At 39.7% G+C, this 20,731-nt stretch overlaps 1 protein-coding gene across 3 annotated transcripts in view; it reads left to right on the forward strand.

Annotated features, from left to right (window-relative positions):
• The first annotated feature begins 209 nt into the window (after nt 1-209).
• CSMD3 (CUB and Sushi multiple domains 3) overlaps nt 210-20,731 on the forward strand; it is a 782,968-nt gene continuing 762,446 nt past the window's right edge. For all 3 annotated transcript variants that reach the window (XM_072852006.1, XM_072852007.1, XM_072852008.1), the window contains exon 1: nt 210-387. In XM_072852006.1, coding sequence (XP_072708107.1) covers nt 210-387 — 178 coding nt within the window. The remainder of the gene's footprint in view (nt 388-20,731) is intronic.

Consider the following 20,731-nt stretch of genomic DNA (forward strand, 5'->3'; position numbering starts at 1 on the left):
GGGTAGCGGGGGGGTGGGGGGAAGGAACAGACACGATCGAGAGTAGCTGAGACTTTGTGCCCCCGTTGGAGAGATGGTTGAGTCCTCGTCAAGGTTGCTGTGGTATCCCAGAAACACCATTCACTCCGAGCTGTGACCGCGCACCATCAACAGCAACAACTCCGCTGCGCCTGGCCAAGGAATAGGAATTAGGAGCTCTCAAGAATAATATGAAAGGGATCTGCAGAGGGGAAATCCGTGCAAAGGAAACGAAATTAGCAGACTTTTGGGAAAGGGGATGTACTAAATGTGGCCGGCTGGACTTCATCCTGGTGAAGAAAATGGAGATTAAAAGTGGATTTACATTTTGGAACCTCGTCTTTTTATTGATGGTTTCGTGTGTGAAAGGTAGGGTAGTATTTGAGGGGTATATTTTTAGGGGTCCGTTTGCTTTCGGTCAGGGCGTTGCAAGCTCTCGCCTTATACCAAGGTGTATTTAAAAATATATCTATCTCTTATTTTATATTTTTACCCTGGGTACTTTGCAATGGAAAGATATAAATGATCGCTAAAGCGCGGAGGAAAGAAGGAGTTGATTCAGAGCTCTCTTCGGAAATAGGAAATGTATTTGCTTGCCAGGCTTGGCGTTCAATGCAGTGACTGAGCTGGGGCTCAATAAATATTCTTGCAGTATGCTCAAACGGAGACGTGAGTTGGTTCATATAGCCTCTAACTAGTATATATTCAACCAAACCCCACCGGGTGACTTTTTTAAGGTGATGATGAGGGTAGCGTGTGGGGGATTACCTACATTTCTGGTTTTCGGTCGAGCAACGGGCTCTTTGCGGGAATGCCTGTATCGATGCACTTATTAGTTTAACCCGTTACGTGGGGAAAGTTACGGAGGAGCCCAGCGTGTGCGTAGCCGTCTCACAGCCCGAAATGCGCTTCACGCTCAGCTGTTTGTATGCATGCAGGGCTCCCTGGCTGTCGAAACGGTACGTTAGCAATTCAGCCTTGAAGGCATGGTCTGCCGCTGAGTGCAAAGATCGACACCTTTTCTCTTCCCTCCTTTGGTCCCTTTTCCCCGATGCAGGTGAGGGGTTTGGGTTGGGTTTTTTTGTCTCTTTTTTTCGGGGCAGGAGCTATTTTGCTTTCTTCCTGCTTCTGTGTTCATGGAAGGAGAGCAAAAAGGAAACCTCTAGTTAGCGGCATAAATATCTCCACTAAGTCTGTGCTTGCAGACAGTTAAGGGAAATGCTACACACACAGAGAAAAGAATAAATATGTGGCTTGAATAATGTGCACCTTCAAAATTACACAGGCATGGCTAAACGGTGAAGTGCTGATCCCATCACGCGTGCCTTCAGTAAAAGGATCTATTCTGCAACTCCCCACACTCGGCTGCCTACCCGAAATAATCTCCCCTTGTTTGTGGCCAGTGATTAATATCTGATTAATCACCCTTTTATCCCCCTCCTCATCCTCATCCCTCCTCACCGCCACACTCATACACCCAGAATATTTAGTAGACATTATCGACCCTCTCCGAGTTTTTAGACTTGGTTATCGCCTACAGAGGTTGCCTGCACGGGTGGGAAAGAGGTGTGTTGGGGGGGGGGGGGGGGGGATTCAAAGGCGTGCCTTCCCAAGCTGGCTGTGCCTTGGATGAAACAGTTTATTGTAGAGCTTTGCAGCTGCTTGTCCCCCCATTTGCACCGCGTGATAAAGATAATCCGTGTTTCATGGAGGGGAAGGCGAGGGCTTTTACCTCATCCCACGTTATCCTGACACGGGGGATCCGAGGGGAAGGGGCTTGCCTGTGATGTTAATGCACATTTTAATTACAGGCAGCTTCTCTCCGTTCGCGTCTATTGAAGCGAGCTGCTCCCCGCTCTTTGCCCCGCTCTGGAGGTCTGCGATCAAGACCAACCCGGGGCTTTCGGGGCATTTCTTTTCCCTGGTTCACCCCCCCGTCATTAATGCATTCTCCCTGCCGGCTGCGATCATTTGCAAGTCATGGGCTCGCTGCCGGCGAAGCGCGCCGTGCCGCTCCGCGGCGCGCAGCGGGCGCGGTGCGGAGGCGCTGGGGCTACTGGGTGGCTCCGGAGCTGCTGCCGAAGCAGCTGCTTTGTGAGCACGAGTCGCGGGGCGGCAGCATCCTACAAAATTAAAGACTCGGGCGGTTCTCCCCGCGTCGCGATGGCCGCGGGAGCCGTGCAAGTTTCCACAGCACCTGTTGAGAAGCCGCTTAGCTTGCCCTTGGGCGGGGGGAGAGGAAAAAACACTGGATACTGAGGGCAAAAGCTAGGATGAAGCACCTAAAACAGCCCAAAAAAAAGAGAAAAAACGAGCTTTGCAAAACTGGCCCTTTCTCTTCCTGTCCACGTACAGTCCCAGAGAGATGCTGTGAAGCGGTTTCCTCTTTATTGTCAGGGCCTGAGCTTCCCAGGTGCTGACCCTGGCAGTTTCTGTAGACTTCCCTCGGACTGGGGGGTCCTCCCAGAACTGCAAATCTGGTAGGTCAGATTTTACATCCTGATGCGGGCTCCTTTGGGCTGCCAAGCTCCATAGAGCTGGCTTAGACTCACTGCAGCACTGCATCTATTCTGGGCGTTTATATTTAGTTCTCTCCCCACTCCCGTGAATGAATACATTTTACCTTGATTTACATTCCCATTTTGTCAGCACACGCTTCTGCTCCCAGAAATCTTGGCAGAGGGAAACAATGAATGAATACCTGCCCATTTTAAACATTCCAGATGTTGGGAGCGAGGTGACTCCCCAGATCCTGCATCTGCTCTACCATTGCCTGGCAAGGCCTTTTGACCACACCCTATCTCTGCAGGCCCTAGCCCATACCCTTCCTTGCTTAATCACCTCTACTGAATAGTCCAGCACCACATCATAACACCTAAACTGTTGTCGAGGTTCCTGTCATCCAGACCGCTTCCACAGCTTTGCTTGATATCTGCCTCTACTTTTGTCATCATCCTGTTGCCATTTCTCCAGTCTTGATCCACAGCTGTTCCACTGTTACAGGTGTCATACTATCTCAGGGTGCTTACAGAGCCATGTTCATACCTGATTAACTATGCACTTCATGTATATAGACATATAGACAAAAAACTTCTTCATGTTTATCTATAAATTCATGCCTCTGGAACCTTGCAACAATACTTGGGAGGGTTTAGAAAAAGGAGAAGAAAGAAGGAGAAAATGGGAGGAAGGAAATTGTCAGAACTGCTGGGGAAGGGGTGATAGTAAGAGCTCAAGTAAAGAGGAATTGTATCTTCTTCAGTGAAAATCTTTAACTGCTTACACAATATCCCATTACGCCATGGATCATTCTCCAGCAAAATCTTCCTTGGATAGACATGGAGTAAAAAAGCAAAGAAATGGCACCATTGGAAAGTGAGAGAAGGCACAGAAGGCATTAAAACAAACAAACAAACCAACCAACCAACAAAAAACCCCCACAACTCAACCCTTAGAAAATGCCAAGCAGGCTCAATCCTGGCCAGCTGCAGGGGATGATGGATGCTGTGCTCTCCCCTTTAAATGTGCTCTTTCCTAAAAACCTGGGAAAGCTCCTTCCCCTTCTCCCCCACCCTCCCATGGGAGAAATGAGAAGCACCATTTAGGCATGGGAAATACAAACCAAGCTTGGAGGAGCAGCAAGTGGAAACTTCCACCATCCAACTCCCTTACAGAAAGGAGAGGAGAGGGGATAAAAAAAAATAAAATAAAAGTCAAATCCATGGCAGTTCTTTTATATGCAAAAATGAAACAAGCAGTGTCAGTGAGCTTTACCTCTTGGGATTTAGGACAGAGATCATTCATACCTGCACCCCTTTGGTTTGGCACCTCCCTCCACCAAAAAAAAATAAATTAGAAAATGCTTGTGATCTGTTTGTGGAAGCAAACCAGAGGGGAAATTAAGCAAAATGACCAGACACCGCAAGACTCCTCCATCTCTTCTGTTTAGCCATCACTCCAAGACAGAGAGCATGGAGCACCAAGGTCTGCTCTTTTGTCTGCCTGGCTAAAATGAAGCATTGCCTCTGCTGTTGTTGTTCCTCTGTTCCTCTGTTGCAGTTGTGACAAGCGGAACAAGGGCAGCTTTCAAAATAAAAGGGAGATGAAGCAGTGAGATTTTAAACGGCTCATTGACCGAAGTGATGAGAAAATGGAAAGGATTTCCATTTCCAGTGATGGGTACCTGGCATGTGGGAATATTTAGCAGGGACAAAGCGTGCTCTGCTTCTTTCAGCCACCTCTGCAGTCCCCCTTCTCCCCCATTCCCACCTAAACCCCGCTCCCTTCAGGCTCCGCCAGCCCCTCCCCACCGCTTGACTTATGGGGCTACCGCCGGATGGCTTTCCTCGGTGGGGCACGGGTGGCCGCAGCGAGGTACTCGCAGTGTCCCCGAAGTGGAAACGCTTGGGCGAGTAACAGGGGCTTCAGGCTTCCTCATTTCCAGATGGTCACTGCCGCTGCTGCATCTTTGTGTGTGTGTGCGCGCGCGCGTTGTGTGTACGCAGGCAGGGGTGCAGGGGACACTGCCTGGAGCAGGGGCAGCGTCGTCCTTCCCTTTCTACTCCTCTGCACACGTCCAGCTCCTCCACGGTGCCTCTTTCCCATAAGGTCCGGCAGATCACACAGGGCTTCTGCTCCGTGGGCTCCGCACAGCACCTAAGCGGTTTTTTTCAAGCTACACAGTTCTGCAGGGTTGCAGACAAAGTTACCCTCCCTCACCCCCGCCCTTCTCCTTCAGTTCAGGGCTAAAACAAGGCTCCCCTATGCCCTCCGCTTAGCGCACGGCTCCTCCTCCTCCTCTTCTGCAGGGTAGAAATGAAAAAACACACAACTCCTCTCAGCAGCATCACCAGGGACCGCTTCTCCCTCCCCTGCCCGGTGGCATTAGGCACCCGCAAAGGGCACAGAGGAACGTCGCCTGCAGTCTCCGCTTTTTCATTGCGAGTAGCGGCAGTCGCAAGGCGGAGCCGGCACGGAGCGGCGGCAGCCCGCCGGCAGGCTTCACCCGCGCCCGGCACCGGCAGCCGTACCGGCACCGGCCTCCGCAGCAGCCCCAGGCGGCCGCACCCCCGGGGAGGCCTTCTTAATATACTCCTCCGTCGTTTGGCTTTGCTTTCTTTAGCTCGGTGACTCCTGAAAGTCTTTTGTTTGCAAGTCTCAGACGGCATTAGGGTGGTTTGGTTGTTGGTTTTTAACACACAGAAATAGCCCCTCACTCATACAGGCTGAAGAGGGATAGGTTGTATCTTAACTGCGTTGTCAACATCTCGACTTGGAAGCACCAGCCCACGAGATCTAAAGAACTCCGTGGATGTGCTTTCAAATCCCTCCTTTTCCAAAAGTCCTGTGCAATAAACATAGCAGAAACTTATAGCCTACCTGTTTTTTTGTTTGTTTGTGGGGGGTTTTGTTTGTTTTTGAAGTAGGAACAAGTCAAGTAGGATCAATTGCCCACAGCTTAGTGCCCTTTATGTCCAACGGTGACTATTAGCAGCAGCCTAAGGAAAGACACGAGAAACACAGCAAGTACAGACTCACTAGCACATCATCCTGGATTTCAGCAGCCAGCAGTTTTGGTCCTCCCGAGCCAGAGGCTGCTTTCGGAACATCATGTTTTAAGAGGCATGGACTGGCCTGGCTCTGCTCATTTGTTTATTCATTCTCCTTCTCCTTCTCCTTCTCCTTCTCCTTCTCCTTCTCCTTTCCTTTCCTTTCCTTTCCTTTCCTTTCCTTTCCTTTCCTTTCCTTTCCTTTCCTTTCCTTTCCTTTCCTTTCCTTTCCTTTCCTTTCCTTTCCTTTCCTTTCTTTTCCTTTCCTTTCCTTTCCTTTCCTTTCCTTTCCTTTCCTTTCCTTTCCTTTCCTTTCCTTTCCTTTCCTTTCCTTTCCTTTCCTTTCCTTTCCTTTCCTTTCCTTTCCTCTCCTCTCCTCTCCTCTCCTCTCCTCTCCTCTCCTCCCCTTCCCTTCCCTTCCCTTCCCTTCCCTTCCCTTCCCTTCCCTTCCCTTCCCTTGAGTTCCATACCATTGCATTCATATGCATCCTCCATCCTTTACACTCTGCATCTGGCTGAAAGCACTGAATAGTATGGAAGCTTGTAATAAAATTGGCTGTATTATACCCAGTGTTGTTGATGTGCTACATAGGTCAACCCCAAAAATTTGAGATTTGTGACCATTGAATGCACATGGATCTAGTAAAGAGAGAGAAAAGCACAAAATTGTTTAGAGACATTTTAAAAGATTTTGAAATATCCTGTGGGGATGGCTCAATTTGCATGATTATAACACCCTTTCAGAGAAAAGTTTATGAAGAATAACATAGCCTTGTATCTCTCCTTTTTTAAAAACAGGTGTCTTGGACACTATCTGATTTTCAGAGGTATTAAGCATTTCTGCTTCCAGCTGGCTCCAGTAAGAGCCTGGGGAACTAGTTAGCACCTGTGAAGCAAGGCCAAGTGAGACCATCATTATAATGCTGGGACAGTTAGAGACAGTATAAGTCAAAGGCAAAAATCTATAAAGTAACTTACAATTACATGTAAAATGTTAATTCTATAAAATTTGATAAATTGGAAGTGGTAGGAATAGGATAGGCTTTATGATCTGCTTCAAAAATTGTTTTTTTTCCTTCTCCACTAACAGAAAACTTCAATTCTAATTCAATGGGGTTGTGACATCTCAGACTGAACTTTTTGCTGATGAGTATCATTTGGCTTGTATTTCTGGACATAATGGTTAAGGTTGAAACAATGGGACAAAGACTTTGTGGGAAATTAGTTTACCAGATCACTCCAAAGCAATATCCCAGGAAAGAACAGTCAGAGAACAGACAATTTAGTCTAAGGTGTTGTTTTTTTTCTTAGACCCCTATAATGTTAAGGGAGCTTTTACTACACAAGATATTTGAAGAAGCAATATTTAAGTAACAAATCAGAGAGGCATATGATAAAAGTTGCTATTACAAGGCTATAAAACTTACCTCACCATTTTGAAGGAATAATTTTCATGCTAAGGCTTATTGAAAAATTCCAGAACTCTTATGAGCATTAAACACATGCCTTTCAAACAACTTCACAGAAGAATGTTTCCTTCTCAACGAAATTGTACAATTTCTCTACAAAAAGAGAGAATCTTTGCATTTATCAAAAATTCAAGGGACAATATTTAGCAATGATCTTGGACCTAAATAGAAGGGTGCATGATATGTAATGTACAAGATGTCACCTGCCTCTTCAAAAAAAAAGCCTAGTAGTACTAGGAAATATTGAATATCTCTTTCCCAACATCCAGCTTTTCTTCTGGGAAATGGAATGGACAAGGATATCGGACTATGACAAAGGCTTTTTAAAATAAACATGCACGCATACACACAGACACACCATGTTTTTGTAGATGTTTACATTCAGTTGTTTACTGTTCCTGGGCAGATTTGCATTCATGGTCTCACTGCCTTGTTCTTACAGATCACGTAAGATTTACTATGGCTCCATAATCCTGGCATTACAAGTGCTGAATACTGTTGTAAATGTCAAAGAAAGAAACGGTGGAAATTCATCATCTCCTTCCCAGTGTCTGAAATGTTAGATGGATAAGTTTACAGATTTAGGAACAGTGTTACTCAGAGAGAGACAACCCCAAAGTATTGGGGAATGGCATACAAGGGCTTCCACCAGCACTGGTGCTCTCATAGAATGATATTGTCAAAGAGCAAGGTGAGATGCAACCAGCACAGACATAGAGAGATGGACTGCTCATTTTCCCTTGGATTCTACAAAATGCATCATAGCATCATGTATCATATTCATATTGTATCATAGAAATAAGGTAAATAACAGTAAGTCAACCACAGAAGGATTCATGGGGTGATGAATTCTCACCTCCTGAGGCCTGTAAATAACACAGACTATCTTTGCAATAGGACTAAAGGAATCTAGATGCTTGAGGCAGAAATGACTGAGTAATTACTTGGATTATACAGATGATGAATCGCTACTTCTGACCTTGAATTCTATTTTATCTGTCTCCCATATCTACATATCTTATTAGCTTTATATCCTTATGCATTGCAACTTGTTTGATTTCATTCTCATGGAATTGTGTATACACATATGTGTACACATGCATATGTAATATGCACATATAGAAATTATATCCATATATTTGGTTATGTTATGAAGAAATTCAACAGACTGCATTGTTAGCTTACAAAGGTGCAGGTAACAACTTGAAATGTATGTGCTTCCTAAGCAATTCATTACCTCTTAATTTATTGTGTATTCCCAATCTCAGAAGGAAATTCTACTATAATACATAACTGATTTCACTAACAAAACAAGAGTGCAAGTAGTGATAGCTAGCAAATGTTAGGAGGAAAGCTTGATGAAAAGAAAAACACCATTTACTAAAAGCATTAATAAAAACTGATTAACTATTTAAAGAATTAACTAACACAATTATATATTCCCACTGATTTAGGAAAGTTTTATCAAATATAGTTTCTATAAAACTGGTTTTAGTAGAATGAAAATCTCTAATAACCTTTCAAATACAGAAAAAATATTTCTGTGCTATTTTCTATTTTATTTTAATACTGTTATTAACATTTAAAGAGGCTGACATATCACATCTCAGAGGTGGCTGTATTTCAGTGGCAGTTAAAATGATCCCTCTGCAATTATTATCTTCTTATAGAACTGTATTCAGCCCCAGCAAGTGGATATCTGCAAGTGTAATTTGGAGTCCTTAGCTGGAATGAGCTACGTAAATGTTGAGTATGGATATTCTTCTCCTTTCAACGTAGTGTTGAATTACTTGAATTAAAAAACCTTTCCTCCATTATTTAATCTGATCCAAAAGGAAAATTTCACATTCTACTATAGTTAGCTTTCCTGATTGTTGTGCAATTTTCTTTGGGAATCAAAGCTTAGCCTAATTAAAACTAATCTTTTAAAAGTCTATACTAAAAGTTGCATTTTTGCTTCTGTGTATCAGCTTTGATCCAAAGGTGAATGGAAGTTATAAAAAGGGATATAAAACAGGCTTCTAAACCGCCTGTTGTTGATCCCATTGAAAGTAACAAGAGAGTCCAGAATAGGACCTCTGAGAGTAGATCTGCGTCTGCTTCTTTTCATACTGAGTTTTGAATTACAGTTTTCTGTACATATATTTCATTTGACTCAGAAATGCAAATTATAACAGAGGCCATGTATTTCACAATACACTAGAAATTTTTAATAGAAGTGCTCTTTGGAAAACTCACATTGCATTATAAACCTAAGTATCCAATTTGGATACATTCAGAAAATGCTCTGTCTTTCTACATTTTATTGATGATCATGTCAGCACTTCTGGGGATCAGTCCACTAGATTCAATGTAATGGTAGTATGCTAACACAATGTAAGCTGCAGTCCTTAAAACCACAGAACACTCATGCTTTTTGTGAGGACATATGCTGAATTACAGCCAATTTACAACCTGATTTCAAGATTCCTTATTACATTTTTGTTCTCCAGTAAAAAATTTTGGAATTTGTGGAAGGCTGCTAATACCTGCAGAGGAACTGGAAGGAACTGAGAAAATAGATTTCAGTTTAGAATGCTTTCAGATTTAATTATTAATGCAATTTGCTTTTACTTGTATTGGATTATCATATATTCCAGATATGTAGTTACATGTGAAAATGCCGAATTAGGTAGCAAAACCAAAGCACAACAATAGGGAAGTTTCCACATTAATTTTATTGTATTTATCTTCTGCTAGCACATTCTTTGTATTTACCACCATCTCAGAGTTTAAAAACATGTAATATACTGAGCCAAAATCTAAAATGTACTGGAAAACAAGGGTCCAAATCCTGACTTTTGGAAAGCCTACCTGGTTAACCAAAGGTGAAGGGAAGAAAAGAATAGATGTTTGTCCACCTCACATAGTCAAGTCAATGAGCTCTGTAGTAAAAGATGCTTTTTTCATGCATCTCCAGGTGCATGTGGGAACACAGACATGCACACACATGCATGTAAGTGTGCGTGTGCATGCCAATACTTCTGGTAGCAGGCATCTGTAGAGCTGCGTGCAATTGCCTCACGCAGCACTGTGCATTTCCCTCACACAATTCACATAGTTATTAGCTTCAGAGACTTTGATAATACCACCTCTTTACCCTTTATTTCAATCTTGGCAACTCCTTCCTGGGAAAATAAAATACCTCTGACATTTGGGAGAGTATTTCTTTAGAGGTTTTTATAGATTCTATTTAATGAACTTTCATATATCCTAAATGCAACTATATTCTCCTTATAGCAATTATAGACACCTTGTAAGAATGTGAATGTTATTACACTTCTTCAGGGGCCCAATTTTCTACGCAAGTACTTCAGCATTCTTGGGAAAGTTTAATTTTCAGCCCCTTTCTGTGGAAAGAAAAATAGCGCAGACACTAGACTAGCAATAGGATTTCTGTATTTTTCGTGGAGGATACAGTGCCAACAGAATCTCCTATGTCTTCTCATGCAAGAATAACAAGTTTCCCCTGACAAATAAGTGAGATGATATATTTTATTGGCATTTTCATTGTCAGCAGTGGAAAGTTGCACCAATCAACCATATAAGACACACTGATTTTTGTAAACATCCTGACAAACTTATGCTTCTCAAAGCTATTTATCTGAAATAGCAATGAGCAACAGAATCAATGTTTAATATAGAATGAGTCCAACAGCGTTGGTGACTCCTGCGTGCCTGCCTCCGTAACTTTCCTAAGGATATGCTTCCAAAATTCCTAAATCTCTCTAGTACTACAATTGCAGGTCATTGAAATTTGTATGAGTTTCTACACTAATTTTGGCTTGTTTTAAATTAAGCTACCTATAAAAAAACCCCACTCTCCTAAGCTCTATCTATATATTTTTACTACACTTAAATTCTAGCTCATCAGCTAGCTCCTGTAATTTTTCCCAATTTATCCAGCCTCCTCTGCACTTCTGGGCTCCCTTCCCAAACTCTCTTCCCACTCCACAAGTATCACTGGAGAAGTCCCAAAACCATAAAGCCTGCAGTAAAATATAGAAAGTTCTCTTCAGTTTCCATGTCATTTGTAAAGTCCTTTTGTGGCCCAAAGTAATAACCATGTAAGGGTATTCTGTTAGGAAATGAAATATCCTCCCAGCCTTAGGGTCATAGATTGGATTTACTAACTTTTTCAGGATGTTCTTTGGATTTTAAATCATCTGCAAGAAGGCAAGATTGGAAGAGTGGAGTTTCAGTTATATTTGTTTTCATTCTTCAGTCTATTGTGCCTGTCTACATTATTATTTTTTGGTAATCAAAATAATAGCCCTCCACCCCAAACAAAGAAACTTCAAAACACATGATTAAAAAAGGTCAAAACCTAATAGTAACTTAAAGATAAAATCCTTACTTGCATACAAATAAACATTATAGAATCAGATTACAGTTAAAATTTGGATAGTTGGTATATTTTGGAAATCCAAGATGTATCTTCTCTGTTTTTCAAGCTTCAGTGTATGCAATGAAACTGTTCATGTGACATGGTAAGGGAAATTTTACAGATCTAATATTACTACTGTATCCTTTACCAATATCATCATTCTGGGATGACCAGAACAGACTAGTCAGGACTCTGGATTCTACAGAATATTGTAGATTAATTAAAAAAGTGAAATGGAAAAGGCAAAAAAAATCACATAGGGTAAAACAGGGCTAGATATGTAGGGATTCTGCTAGTCACTTGTTCCAAGATTGACTTTCAGCATTTCAATGAAATCAGGAGAGTTTGCTATGTATCTGACTTCTGAAAGGTACTGTTCCAGATTGCTCCCTTTGGGGCCTCTCGTACTGGTCACCTCTTTGAAATCCATTGACCGCTGAGTTAACAAAAATGTCTAATCTAAAGAGTCAGAGTGTGCCACAGATATGAGCTAAGGAGAGAATCTGCTCAGCAGAATCTCTATAATTATTAAGAAGACATGAATTGCCTGCTAGAATTTAGAGTAAGTCTGAGGTAACTATGAGGAGAATGGATCATTTATTTAAAAATGTAGTACGCAATACAATGAGCACTGAATCATCATTAAAGAATTTGCAGACACTTATGAAGATACAGCTGTACTTTAATGCTATCTGAGATGTTTTCGGAAGAACATTTTCTTCATTCTTCAAAGTTGGGGTTTTTTTGCATTATTAAGCCAGTACACAGTGTCCTGTAGGTGAACATCCTCTGACCAAACTGATTTGGATATATTTAGTTGATCAATTGTTTTCTCTTCATCTGCTTCCTCCATGCTTCATTTGCACAAAGTTTATTTGCACCATCTCTTATGTACCATAATTTTTCGTGCTTTTAATTCACAGACTGCTTGGGGCTAGGTTCCTATTCTTTGCCTGGCACACTTGGATGACTGCATTTTTTGAGAAGCTTTATCATTGATTTTTCCTGTTTGCCCATCTCTTATCAGTATTTTAAATATGCTCATTATCTACTTGAATATCCATATTTTACAATCTCAGTGTCTTCTTTTTATATCTGACTTAATACTATTTTTCTATCTCATTTCTATTGATGGCTCAATTAATGTTTCTAACAGTGTTTCTATGTCATGTTGCTTGATGGCTGTAAGTCTTTCCATTCAAAGCTTCTTATTTCTCAAGTGAGAAGTGTATTTTTGAACGAGGGTGATCATCCATTCAATTATAACCTTATTAAAATATTTACCAGTAGATTATTTTAGAGCTTGTCCCCACTGAAATGAAAAGAAGATTTGTCATTGACTTTTAGCAGAACCGAGCAGATTGTTGTAACAAACAAAATACATCCTTTTAATACAGAGCAGTTTATTCAGGATGTGACAGCTCTACAAAATTGTTCATATTATGCACGGGACTAAACTGATGAAACTAAAAACTGTAACAGTTGAACTCCATCAGATTCTTTTTGGCCAGTACCCTGAAATGGTATTAGAGCTAGTGGGCTAATTGACACTCTCAAAAACCTTACGGGCTTTGGTTCATTTCTGTTCACTGTCTTATGATGGTAGTTAAGTGAGTTCTAAAAAAAATGTTTCAGATTTTAAGATTACTATTAGGTTTTATTATAGTTTTTGAATCGTATTCTAACTCATCATTCATTTATAAAGATGGCAGGAGAAAGACTAGAGTTGCAAGATGAGCAGAAATTCTAAAATCTGTTTTAAAGCCTAGAGTAAATAATTTCAAAACTTTAGAAGACAAAGAGTCAACAGTTTATTAACCAATCATATTTTTTTAACTGTGGTTTGGTCTAGAAGTTGGCAGAAACACATGAAAAACCCTGAGAGTTTAAAGTTTCTGGCTGATCTCTAAATCAAAAACAGCTGAGCAGATTTAAATATTTTGTGTAAACAAATTTGCATCCAGGCTGCTAATCTGCATGCCAGCTTTCAGTTTGACATTTTCTGAAATGATGGAAAAATGCTAAGCCCTTAAAGCTAAATGGAGTTCATAATGGAAATGCTGACAGACCCGTAATTACCTGTATTGTGATTCTGCTGAAAGCTTCTTTATCTGTCTAATCTTTCACAATGGAGTTAAATATATAAATTCTTGAAAGGAGGAAAAAAGGAACTTTATGTTGGAAATGCTGAACAGTAGCAATGCTATATTTTCTTCCAGGCATCTACTTATGGAGGTAGCAGTGACCAAAAAATTATTTGAAAAAAGATGTAACTTTCTGTGGGACTGTAAAAGCAGCCAGTGATGCTTAAAAGTTTAACTTCACCTCAATTTTTCAATCTTTTTTGAGTCACCTTTCTGGTAAGGTATGAGTAAACAGATCCAATCAACCATTTTTTATATGGCAATGAGGAATTATCAAAGAAGAAATTTGTCATTGACTTGACATGGCAAAAAAATCCCAACCAAGAACAAATACAGAAATTGACATTTCACTGCCTTAATACTGACCACCTGTGCTAAAATCTTCTGCACTGGAGGGGGAATGAAATAGAGGATGATATGTTTAGAAAAATTCTCCAGAAAATGGAGTGGAATGATAAGAAAAATGAGAGAAAAGTAGTTATCAGACTCTGTAATTTAGAAACTCCATAATTTAGAAACTCCATTATCTGCCAACTTTAGAGTCTTGAAGTTTCTCTGGAAGAGCTTTTTCTCAGTGTCTTTTTCATTCCCCCCATGAAAATCCTCCCCAGTTTGTCCAGACTATAACCACCTGAAAAACTAGACAGCATTTGCTCTGCAGAGGCTGCTTAGGATGGATGATTCAGACATAGCAGCCTTACTCCATCTCCACACAACCTCTGTGCACCAGCCAGGACACACAGGTGTCCCTACAGAACAACTATCACACATCACAGTAGCCCTTCACTGAAACATAACGTCGTCTAGCATTTTGTTTTTGGCCTTTGTGGTTTGCTGTGAGGATGAAATCTGTTTCTCCAAGGCTCCCACAGCAAGGACTGACAAAGCTCAAAGAAAATATCCTGAAGGAAAACAGAGGAATATACCGCTCTGATACCTTCTTTCCAAACTGCCACCTTCTCCAGAAAGAGTCCTGGACTTTTAATTTCTGCTTATAAAGCAGCTGCTTCAGTTCCAAGATCAGCTATTTGCTCATCTCTATATCTTCTTTAACATCACTCTGCCCTTCTTGACATGTGGAGATTAGGACTTCAGGCAGTTCTCAAGATATGGGTACATCAAGGTTTTCTGTAGGGGATAAGTTACACTTTGTCTTACTCTCTTTGTCTTTCTCTTCCTGATTGTGGTCAATATTCACGGAGGGGGGGCTTAATTGCCATGGAACACGAAGTCGATGATTTCAGATAAATGTCAGTGACAACTCTGAGATCAAAACTTTAAGTTCCAAGTTCAGCATCATGCAGGTATCATTTAGATATATTTTCCTATATGCATATTAATCTCTGAAACTCACCTACTTATGCATTTGCACACCCATTCATTTTGTGAGGACATTCTGGAGTTCCTCAACATTGGTGCATCATGTGATTACCCAAAGGATCTTAGCATTATCTCCAATCTTGCAAATTTCACTGCATAGTCCTTACTCCATTGGGGATGGAGATGTGGAGGAAAACTGATCCCACCACTGGTCCTAGGGGAACCCCACTTTTGATTCTTCCTCATCTAAGCAAGTGATCATTAAGCCCTACTCTGCTTCTTATCCTTTAACCAGCTTTACGTTCATAAAAGGTTTTTTCCATCTGTCCTGTGGTAACTTATTTTCTTCAATAACTTTTGGTGGGGACCCTTGTCAAAAGGTTCTTGTATGTTGACAGTGACTAAACTTAAAAAGATTAGTTATTCTGATTAATGGATCTGTACCCAGAATTCCCTTTTCCTGGATGACAGCCTTATCGAAAAACATTTAGTGGGAATAATATTCTGCCTGTCTCACACCTCCTTCCATAAGCTTGAATACAAAACTATAGATCCAGAAGAAGACAGTGGACAAGAGCTGTAGCCACTATGCAATATGGAAAAGATTAGTTCAACCACTTAAAGTGTTTGGGAGAGCTGTTGAAGTCCCAGGCATAAAGGCCCAATACAGAGTCAGGCTTGTAATCACAGTTTCACAGAGGTGCCTAAATGAAGTAAGAGTGCAAGCCTACGGACAGAGATGCCAGTGTACCTCTTTCTTGAGAGCTCCCTATTGGCAGCCCACAGAAATCCCAGCCCTTAGCACATTAGCTGCTGTTAATGCTAATGGACTTAAATTCTCTCATATGTGAAGTATGTTGAACATAGAACCCAACCTACATTTCTGAACTCCAGTCTTGGACCTCCTATCTTATGGTTTAGCCACTGAAAGAATAGCCACTGAAAGAAGTGTAAGAATCCATCTCAGCTCTGCAACATCTGACTTATAACCACCCAACCTCACTAGGTCAAGCCCCACAACCACTGGAGAAGAGGGCTGCCTGTATATGTTGCCTTCTCCACACAGAAGAGCCATAAATATTCTGTGGGCTGAATCAGAATGCTTTTCATGGTACTTCTGAGGTAGGATGAGATTGTTCAGTACTTTAACAGCAGACTTAAAAAATATATTTCTGGAGTTGCAGGAAACGGTGCTGATTCTGTTGAAAGCACTTTTCTTTCTAGAATTTGAACTGAACTACTATTCCAAGCAAAGTGTTAGAGACACTGAGCTGTTGCAGTTGCCATGTTTCAGACGAAATGTTGCTGGCATGTCTGGTCCTGAAAGATTGCGTGGTATTTTTCACAGAATATTGTTATTAGCCTTCATCTGCTGGCTAAATTCCAATTTGGATAATTACAGTCTGCTATCTAAATCCTCTAAGCAGAGCATGTTAAATAACCTTCTACACTTCCTTTCCTAATCTTCTGAGGGGCATTTCTGAGATTTATTAAATAATAGTTCTGCTTAATCTAAAAGGCAACTGCTTCTAAATGCTAGGGGAAAGTGTTTTAGAAGGTGTGTTGACTACTCAGTGCTCAGTGATAAATTACACAGCTGCATTGCTAGTACTTGCCATGTAGGAAGAGTTCCTTAGCACTGTACAAAAACAAAAGGAAAATACCTCTTTACCAAGATAGCTGGAATTTAATTTAGAGTTGGTGGAAACATTTTAGATAAACCATACAATATGTTCCACACAAGAAGACAAGTATGAGTCTGGAGAAATCTACATAGAAAGTTTTGGAAAAGTTACAAGATTTTGAAGGTTTAAATAAAGATTTCTTATTCAAGATGAGGCATAAATACACACAACTGTAGTAAACAGAAGAATGTAGAAAAGTGTAATGCTGTGAAAAACTTTGAATTTGTCTCAGATATGAAAAAAATCAAAGGGGCAAAATTGGTCAGTTGGACCAGTCATGAAGCCAAGTCTCAGTTTTGCAGTAAATGGATGAAAAGGAATAATTTCAGATATAGTTGAGTAGAACATTTTGCTAAGCACATACTAGTTCAGTCCTTTGTTTCAATGCAAAAAGAAAAGAAAAGAAAAGAAAAGAAAAGAAAAGAAAAGAAAAGAAAAGAAAAGAAAAGAAAAGAAAAGAAAAGAAAAGAAAAGAAAAGAAAAGAAAAGAAAGAAGAAAAGAAAAGAAAAGAAAAGAAAAGAAAAGAAAAGAAAAGAAAAGAAAAGAAAAGAAAAGAAAAGAAAAGAAAAGAAAAGAAAAGAAAAGAAAAGAAAAGAAAAGAAAAGAAAAGAGAAAAGAAAAGAAAAGAAAAGAAAAGAAAAGAAAAGAAAAGAAAAGAAAAGAAAAGAAAAGAAAAGAAAAGAAAAGAAAAGAAAAGAAAAGAAAAGAAAAGAAAAGAAAAGAAAAGAAAAGAAAAGAAAAGAAAAGAAAAGAAAAGAAAAGAAAAGAAAAGAAAAGAAAAGAAAAGAAAAGAAAAAGCAGGAAAAAGGAGAAGAGAAGAGAAGAGAAGAGAAGAGAAGAGAAGAGAAGAGAAGAGAAGAGAAGAGAAGAGAAGAGAGAAGCAGAGAAGCAAAGAGAAGCGAAAAGAAAAGAAAAGAAAAGAAAAGAAAAGAAAAGAAAAGAAAAGAAAAGAAAAGAAAAGAAAAGAAAAGAAAAGAAAAGAAAAGAAAAGAAAAGAAAAGAAAAGAAAAGAAAAGAAAAGAAAAGAAAAAAGAAAAGAAAAGAGAAAAAAGAGAAAAGAAAAGAATAATTTAGGTTCAATATTAATCACATTATTGTTCAAAGTGTTTTTGAACACTCCTAATTGTTGCACTAATTTAAGGACAATTTGTTGAGCTTCAGTGCATCTTTCCATTAAAAACTGGTGTTTGCTCCTCCCTCTCTGTCCCACGGTAAGTAGCAACGTTTACCAAAGTAAGAGATAGGAAGCAAAGGGACTCCACAGAAATGTCCTGCCTCAAAAGGTGCTGTAACGTTCCGTATCTCCATCTTTTCTCTGTGCCTGTTGACAAAGCTGTGTTAAACTAGAAGAAACCCTCTCCCGTATAATTTCTTCCAATCTTATTTACCTCCCACAGAATACCCTCTACTAAGCCAGAAGAAGATTTTTGCCCTCCATGAAGAAAGGACAGCAGTGCTGACATTTTTTCTCATGATTGTTCCACCATGTATTTTACAAACTCTGTACAGACTCATGGGAAAACATTATTTTTGTGGGTTTTACACAGAACAATTCAACATACTTAATGCAAGCTCATAACCATTCTACGGCTGCTGGTACTGTTTGGCATTATTTTAGTTCAAGACAAAAACATCATCATAATACTCACTCATGTCTGCTTAAACTACATCTAAGCTCAGTCCTATCTGTTTGAAAAAGCACAATACCAAGAGCATTTTACATAATGTTATGTGTAAATTAGGTATTCATAGGGTTGATGCATGTCTGGATTGAATGGAAGCAGGGGTTGTGTTTATAGCCCCTTGAGAAATCATTTAAATGTGATTTAAGAAAGCAGTGTTGTTACAGTGCAGATGTTTGTCTTGATTGTAATCCCAAAGCTTGAGGATTTCTATATTTCTCTGATGTTACAGAAGCACAGAGACCTTTTTGGCCTGGTTATCATTAAGATTTACTAGTGCCAAAAACTGCATTAACTGCTATTTTGGAGTGTCGTCCACAGAATTTTCGTTCACTTAGTTTCTTGTTTGAATACAAAATTAATAAATATGGGTGTATTACAAAATGCACAGTTCCAAACCAAATAACTGCATTCTTGCAGGTAACGGTCAGGAGAAAAACAAAGTTAATTTTTCTGTTAAACAGCTTCATTATTTGTGGGTTAGTAAATTTGGTTTGCAATTTACCACAGATTGCCAAAAAATTACATTGTAGTTCGAAATGCACTTTGAAGTCTTCAGTTCTTTACAGTTGTATAAGAAATTGGCTTCAAGGGGATTCCTACTGTCCTTTGCTAGAGAAAAACAAAAATAAAATCTTGAAGTTAGTGGGTCAAATATAATCTGCTTTAATTACTTTAAACAGATGGAAATCATGAATAATTATTCATAAAAACCTATTTATATGCCCGTTCTAGGGTTATTATTGCAAGATTTTTTTTCAGTTACATAAATAGCAAAGTAAAAAAGAGCAAGCAATATCATTTCATATCTGCATATTAAGAAACAACAGTAGTATTTTAATAACTGTTCTGAGAAACTGGGTGGGTCCAAACCCAGTGCAGACAGCACAAAAAATCTAAAGTTTAAGATCAAACTGTATTGAAGGATTTATTCCCAAACTTCCAACTATTTCTTCATTTTTATCATTGTGTTTCACTAATACATGCTGTTAAGAAGGGCAACAAAGTTTCTGGGAATTAGATTTTTCACTAGGAGAAAAAAATAACTATCTTCAAATAAACTCTCAGATAATGCTTGATTTCTACCAGTTTCAATGAGATTTAAGTGTACATCTTACTGATTTTTCAATATTGGGGCTATGAATCTGTTACTGTACTATTTGGGAATGAGGCTGTGCAATATTTTCAAAATTGCCAGAATAAGAGATACCTGAAAGAGATACTTTTTCTGAGAATTATCCCACTTTCACATTTGTATTACTTTTCATATTGCATTTATACATGGGTTATTTCTGAGTTTCAGCTCAGTAATGAGTCATGTCTTGCATCTGAAACCAAACCGTTTCCCTGCTGTCTAGTGGAGTGAATACTCTTACTTAAAATGCTGAAAGACACAGAAAATTAAAACCACAACTGAACAACTGTATCAACATTGCCATTTAGAGTCATGCATCTGCTCGGTGTCTTATCCTTCCGAGCTTGCTGACCATCTGTGTTAGCTTCTGAAACTTTGTGTCCATTCACGCAGTTCATGGAATATCACAATACGACCAAACTTACACGGTTACAGGTGTTGAAATAATTTACTTCCTACAATCCATCAGCACATCTCAGCTGAGAGGCAGCAGGTTCTTGAATAGCTGTTACACAACTACAAAATAAACATATGAGCATGTGTGTTTCCTCTTTCACTTACTCCCGGCTGTGAACTTTTTTTCTTATTCCTGTCAATTCCTAAAAAAAGTTTCACTTTCAGAAAGTGGAAAAAAAAGGGAAGATTACCCCAGTGCCTCTCATTCTACAAATTTCAAAGACTCAGATAAAATTTGAGAAAATAAGTTCTATATTTGCAAAAATAATAAGAAAAAGTAATTGTTACTTGTTTCTGCATTTTGAGAAAAATGTACTTGTAGGTTACTAGTTAGCTGTAACTACATTAAGGAACTTAGTTTTGACTTTGAAATATTACTTCTCCCCAGTGCAGTTCAAACACCTGGGTATAGGAACTGCTTATGCAACCTCACCCAAATCAATTTTTGTTACTATTTCCATTATAATCCTTGTGGTAGATTTTTGTTTGGTTAGTTGATTGTTTTGTTCTTATTTGAGAAGAGACTTGTGGATTCTTTTTATCTCAGCACAATTCTGAGCTTTCACAAGCAATGGATGACTTTCCCTGTTGGGAGTGAGAAAGGAGGAGAAAAAGAGCCAAATGATCCTTGTCTGTGCATTTAGGGCAACATGTTCTTGCCTGACTCCAGAGACGCTGCTTCATAGAGACAGATGAAGGACAACTTGAATATCAGTTTGCAATACACTTTGTGATCCTTTGGGTTAAAAGTTGTTACTTCCATGCAAATGTTACTTTGATAGCAAGCCATGAAACTCTTTTAGGTATCCTCCTGTTGTTTTCTCCCCTCAGCTGGGAGGTTTATCT

Source organism: Ciconia boyciana, chromosome 2 (assembly GCF_034638445.1).
Source record: "Ciconia boyciana chromosome 2, ASM3463844v1, whole genome shotgun sequence".
NCBI lineage: Eukaryota > Metazoa > Chordata > Aves > Ciconiiformes > Ciconiidae > Ciconia > Ciconia boyciana.